Raw genomic sequence first — 5,898 nt, forward strand, 5'->3', positions numbered from 1 at the left:
TGCTTTGGAGGAGCAGCTAAGCCAGAAGAAAGAAGAGCTCGAGCGGATCAGGGCAGTGCTGGAGCAGCAGGATCATGTGATCAAGGAGAAGGAGAGAAGCATTAAGTTACTGGCCAGCTCCAGAGCTCAGCTGGAGGAGCAGCTCTGCCGGGACACCACCACAGAGGCCAGGCCGCCGTCCAGGCGGAGCAGCGGGGCTTTGCACGATGCTGCGGTGAACACCGACCTCTCGCAGGTAACCGGCGCCAAGCAAGCCCATGACAAAGGCATCAATGTAAATATCCCAGTCTCCACCAAATCCATAGGCTGTAGTGTTCACGGAGCGGATGACGTGGACAGGCAGGGAAGAGAACTCAGAGGTCGGATCGGGGACTGGCAGGCACTTGCACCGGACCCGGAGACTTCGGTGAAGCCAACACTGAGGCCGGCCTTCATGCACCGTGCTTCACCCAACTGAAGATTGATGAGCACCTCAGCGATGACAATCAAAATCACAGGCATAACTACGACACCCAGAGCCTCGCTGCTCAGGCGGTGGCTGCAGAAAGCTCTCGCGGAACAAGAATTGGCTCAAACGCAGGAGAAAACAAGGCTGGCTTTGGCGAAGATAAACCTCAAGATGGGCGAGAAGAGGAAGGGCCCCCTGACCACGAGGATCTCCCTGCTGTTGACCCCATCAGCCAATACGTAAAAAAAATCCAGGAGCTTTTGCAGGAGCAGTGGCTGTGTCTGGAGCACGGCTACCCCGAGTTAGCGAGCGCGATTAAACAGCCGGCCTCCAAGCTCAGCTCCATTCAGAACCAGTTAGTTAATTCCTTAAACTCACTGCTGTCTGCCTACTCTACGCAAGGGCCCGCGGACAAGGAGAACTCCAACACACACTATCAACAGTTGGGTAAATAATATCGGCCTAGGTTTCAATGTGCCCGGGCCAACGCTCCTCCCATTTATTCCAGCGCTGAGCAGGGGTGATGCAGCGGAGCTCTGTGGTATAATTAGTATCAGTCAGATCAGAAATAGCCCCTTCTAAACACGTATGAGAAAGGCAAATCTCTGCACATAGTAAGCTGTGTGATTTGAAAAAAAACCCAAACAAAACCCTGGGGGAGCTGATAAATCTGTGGCCCAGTTTTGCACAGGATCAGCTTCCAAAAGTGGCCGTACTTGGGGCTATCCCACCAAATAACCATTTTTCTTAATTGGGTGGGATATCTCAGTTTGCAAGAATATGGGACTCATGCTCATCTGGGGTAAATCAGCATGAAGTTCACCAGAACCAATTCAGGCTAACTGGGCTGGGAAGGGACCTGTCCCCACTCGGCCGTTCAGCTAAAATAACTGTAGGTTATTTGCAGATTAGAATCCAGAAACCGAAGGCTGCCTGCCCACGGCTGGAGGGGGCCTTGCAAATAGATAAGTGACCTATTACTTACAAGCAATACGCAGTGAGACTGTTAGACTCCGATGGACTCACCCATATATTATAGAGGATTTATAGAGGAGATTTCCAATACATTAGTACTGGAAAAAAATGAAAAAGAAAACATGATTGCAAGTGTAAAGCCCACTTATATATATGGGACACGTATATAATTCCCAGTCGCTTCCTTTATGTTCCCAGTCCCTTGGAGATGTTTGAGACCCGTATTTTAAAGGCAGCAGGGCAGGTTCAGGTTGTGGCCAGGTGCATCCATGCTTTTGCAGGACATATAGAAAGAATCTGCTACGAAGAAGTAAGATGCTTACAGTTACGATTTGTAGTTTGTTGCTAGAGGTTGGGAATAATCATTGACAATTACGGCACATCGGCTTAATTAATCTATTATTTTGTATTTTGCTAGAAATCTCTCCAGCAACAAGTCTTAAATCTATCATGAAAAAGAAAGGTTATGGTCCCCATGCAGGAGGCAATGGGACCAAAAAGAATCTTCAGTTTGTTGGGGTAAATGGTGGGTAAGCATCCGTCCAGAACATAAAACTGCCTTTTCACGTGTGATGGCCTCTGTGTCGCTGAAGAAGTCTCTTCTTTTTCCCTCTTTCCCCTCCAAACCGCTTGATTAAAAGGCTGATTGAAATGGAGCCTCTTTTCTCCCCCTTTAATCCAGCCCTGATGAGCTGTAATAACCCTGTAGAAGAGGTTGGAGTTGTCAGTGCAGCGAGGGACACCCTGGGGACTGACAGCAGCTCGATGGCTGCTGCAGTTGGGTTCCTCAGGTGTTACTCGCTCTTGTGCAGAGCTTCTACCAACAGTCGCTGAAATGGGTACGACTTGTAGCGAGGAGAGGAATCTTGAGCGGTCTGAGAAAAGCCCGGGAATCCCTCAGTGTTGCGTCTTGTGGAAGAGGCTGTTGTTATTAACAGTTCTGGACAACCAGAGAGAGGTCTCTCTAGCAGGGCTGCTCGAGTGGTGGGCTCAGGGCCTTGCTGGAGCTGCAAAGGCAGTTTTTGTCTGCCGGTCCTCAAGGTTGCTGACATGCCGCCTGTCCCACCTTGCCACGGGTTCCGTGTTTCTCGTGGCTTCCCGTCAGCTCCCGGCAGGGAGGCCGCAGGCCTTGCCTGGCCACGCTGGGGTGTGTGCGATGGCTCTCCCTCCAAACCAGCGAGTAGTCCCTGAAGTAACCTTGCCTGCTGCTCATTAACTGCTTCTGTCACGCTCCTGCTGGCTTCAGAAGCCAAAAAAGGACTAACCCCAAGTTTGGCTGTGGCTCTAACCTTCTAGCTTACGTATCACTCTGGGCTTCATCCAAGGCCCACTGGAGTGGGGTCTTCTGTGAGTCTTGGTCAGGCCCTGCGGTTGTGGACAGGGAGAGGGTGAATAACATGTGGTGTCCTCAAATAGCTACGAAACAACTTCAAGCGAAGACACAAGTTGTGAAGACAGCCCATCGGACGGGGACGTGGAGAGCGAGACGGAGAGAAGAGCCGACGACTTGGAGCCCATGGAGGAGAAAGCTGGAGATGAAACTGAGGGGGCTTCATCGGGGACCTCCTCGCAGGAGAGATGTGAGGATGATGACCTGCAGGAGCCGTCGGCGGCAGCAGCACCTTGGCCTCAACAGAATGCTGACAGGTAACCAGAAAACAGACAGGGATGGTGCTTTCCGTCACGTTTCTGCAGCTGCAGGACGCGCGGCGCTGCGCTCGGTCGCTGCTACGGGGCTGGGGCTCATCTGCTCGGTGGAAAGGCAGCTGCTGACCTGTAGCCATGGGAAAAGGCTTTAAGGAGCTGAATATTTTTTGAGTTAGTACAGAATGTAACGGGGATTGATTCAGGCCTTGTGCTTGACTGTGGAAAAGATGGGTGAGTCACATTTGGTGAGAATTAGCTCATTTCTCCCCTCTCATGTAAAGTTTCTCACTCAAGTTATTTGCAGATTCAGGAATAGGATTTTTTTTTTTCCCCAGTTTATGGATTCTTGTAACAGATGAAGTTGACTGTACACAGCTGGGATTCTGGACTTAAACACTACTTAAGTGCTTAACTTTGTACCTGAAACCTGTGTCAAGACCTGTATGCACAGAGTTAAGCACTTGACTAAGTGTTGAACGTATTCCGACCCACACTGCGTGTTCTCCTTCCTGCTTCAGTACCTCCTGCAAGTTCTGTCTTGTGACGGATTTACAAACATATTTTCCCTTTAGATGCGAACCCTCTGAAGATTTCCTTGCCGACTGCCAGCTACTCAGCAAGCACCTCTCAGAAATCAGGACCACGAGCGACAAGCATTTGGTACAGATATTTTTCAGTCCCGTTTCTGACACGGTTTCTGCTCTCTGTTACATTTAATGGATAAGATTATCCTGACGGCATGTTGCAGGCTGTGCCTTACCATGCCATGGACAGCTTTGTGAGGAGAGGGGGATGAGGTGACCTCTGAGTCAGTTTAGAATAGCCAAAAAGAAAGGAAAAGGAGAAGGAGGGGGGGGGGGAAAAAAAAAGAGAAGGGAAGAGGAAGGCTTTCTGTGCTTACTCATTCAAGTTACCACAGGAAATTCCTTTCCCCATTAAGTTATAGCAGCAATCCCAAACCCACAAGCTAAATACCAGCTGGGGGATGCCAGAGCACAGGATGAAGTGGCACGGGGCGAGGAGCCGGGGCAGTGCCGGGTTTGCAGGATGACTACCACAGGAATAACTGTGAGCCCTTGGTGTTTTCAGCGGCATGTCCTGAGCACCGTCTGCCAGGAGTGGTTCCGGGTGTCGAGCCGCAAGTCTTCCAGCGCGGAGGTGGTTGCAGCATACCTCGAGGCACTGGAGGCCATCCAGCCCCAGCTCCTGGCAATGGTGGTCAACCTGGCCGACAGGAATGGCAACACGGCTCTTCACTACAGCGTTTCCCACTCCAACTTCCTGATTGCAAAGCTCCTGCTAGACACAGGTAGGAACAGCCACTCTGCTCAGCCATGGCTTTTGTTGGGTGTGGAAGTTGCTTTATGTCACTCTTGCCAATGGGGCACGGTCCCACAGGGGATGATCGTGGTGGGCAGAGTCAGGTAATGGGGTCCCAGCAACAGTCCCAGACATGGCAGAGAGTGAATGACGTCCGGGTTCCTGCCAGGGAGTTCAGTCAGGAGCAAAAGGGGATGGGACAGAGGTGGGGCTGGGGACCAGCTACAACGTGCATGCAAGGGAGCCATCCAGGAGACAAGGATGGGGCCAAGGTCCGTCCAGGAGACAGATGTGGGGCCAAGGTCCATCCAAGATACAAGTGTAGGGCCAAGGGTCATCCCAGATACAAGCACTGAGCCAAGATCCACCCAGGAGACATGGATGATGTGAAGATCAGCATCCTCCCCCACAGCTTGGCCCTGGGCCTGTGGGTGTGAGTGGGGGTCCCAGCTGAGGCTCCTCAGGGACATTAAGGCTCATTAGTGCCCTCAGAGCCCTGACACGAGGGGTTTGCCGTCTGACTTTGGGCATAGCCCGGGGTCCCTGTGGCCAAGGGGTGTCTCTCATGGCCCCAGCCCAGGTAGGATGGGGTTGGCTTTCCCAGCTTCGTGTAGCAGCAAGTGCCACGTCATGGCTGGAGAATCAGACTCCTGAGAGCGTAACAAACCCCCAGCGCCACAGAAAACTCCATTTTAAACTACTGAACTTTCAGCTCACTTGCAAAGAAAGAACAATCTCAGCTGAGCTTGTGGGGGAGGAGCGTGCGCGCTCAGGAAGAATAACGGCGCTTTGGCCTTTTCTCCTGGGCCAGACAATCTGTTAGACGTTAGGGAAATGGCAGATTATCATACGCATCTATAACCCCATCGTTGCCGCAGACGCGCAGGAAGCTGCCGTGGCTCGTCCCCTCCTGCTGCTGAGTGCCCGAGGCGGCCGGGTCCCCAGGCAAGGCTGGACCCGAGCCCTCGCCTGTTAGACTTGGCTCATTCCTCGTGGTGGAGTTGGGAATGGGCTCTTTGAGGTGAAAAGGGAGCGGAACAGGGCCAGGTCGGCTGTACAGTGCCCATTGGGTGACAGGCACCTTCCTGCTCCCTTGCTGCGGGAGTCGAAGCGAACAGCCTACAGCTCCACAACTGGCCTGTGCCCAAGGGATTAATTATCCACACACACCCCCACCCCCCTTTCTTTTTTTTGGTTATGGTCTTCAAACATTAATTGAGTTGTCCTCAGCAATTGTAATTAACTGTAACAATGGGTAGCACCAAGGGCCCTTGGATGCTGAGCTCATGAGACTAGGTACTTAAGGAAGATAGATCTCACTCCTGTGTGATTATGGAAACTCCTGTTTCTGGGAACGTAAAGTACCAGACATTTTATAACTTCCTCTTTGCTTCCCATTCCCTCCGGCCAATCCATCGCGGGGCTGAATCCTTCCCCCGTGTGGTGCATCGCCCGCCAGGCGTGTGCCGCCTGGACCTGCAGAACCGCGCCGGCTACACGGCCGTGAT

General features: G+C 52.2%; 1 protein-coding gene across 1 annotated transcript in view; it reads left to right on the forward strand.

The window, feature by feature from the left end:
* Positions 1–4: 4 nt before the first annotated feature.
* The window catches only part of KANK4 (KN motif and ankyrin repeat domains 4), a gene marked incomplete at its 5' end in the record, with an annotated part of 8,292 nt that continues 2,398 nt past the window's right edge, over positions 5–5,898 (forward strand). Inside the window, 7 exon segments of the mRNA XM_010147775.1 lie at positions 5–356; positions 359–895; positions 1,842–1,953; positions 2,840–3,070; positions 3,643–3,730; positions 4,160–4,379; positions 5,850–5,893. Coding sequence (XP_010146077.1) covers positions 5–356; positions 359–895; positions 1,842–1,953; positions 2,840–3,070; positions 3,643–3,730; positions 4,160–4,379; positions 5,850–5,893 — 1,584 coding nt within the window.

Source organism: Eurypyga helias, unplaced genomic scaffold (assembly GCF_000690775.1).
Source record: "Eurypyga helias isolate BGI_N326 unplaced genomic scaffold, ASM69077v1 scaffold23812, whole genome shotgun sequence".
NCBI lineage: Eukaryota > Metazoa > Chordata > Aves > Eurypygiformes > Eurypygidae > Eurypyga > Eurypyga helias.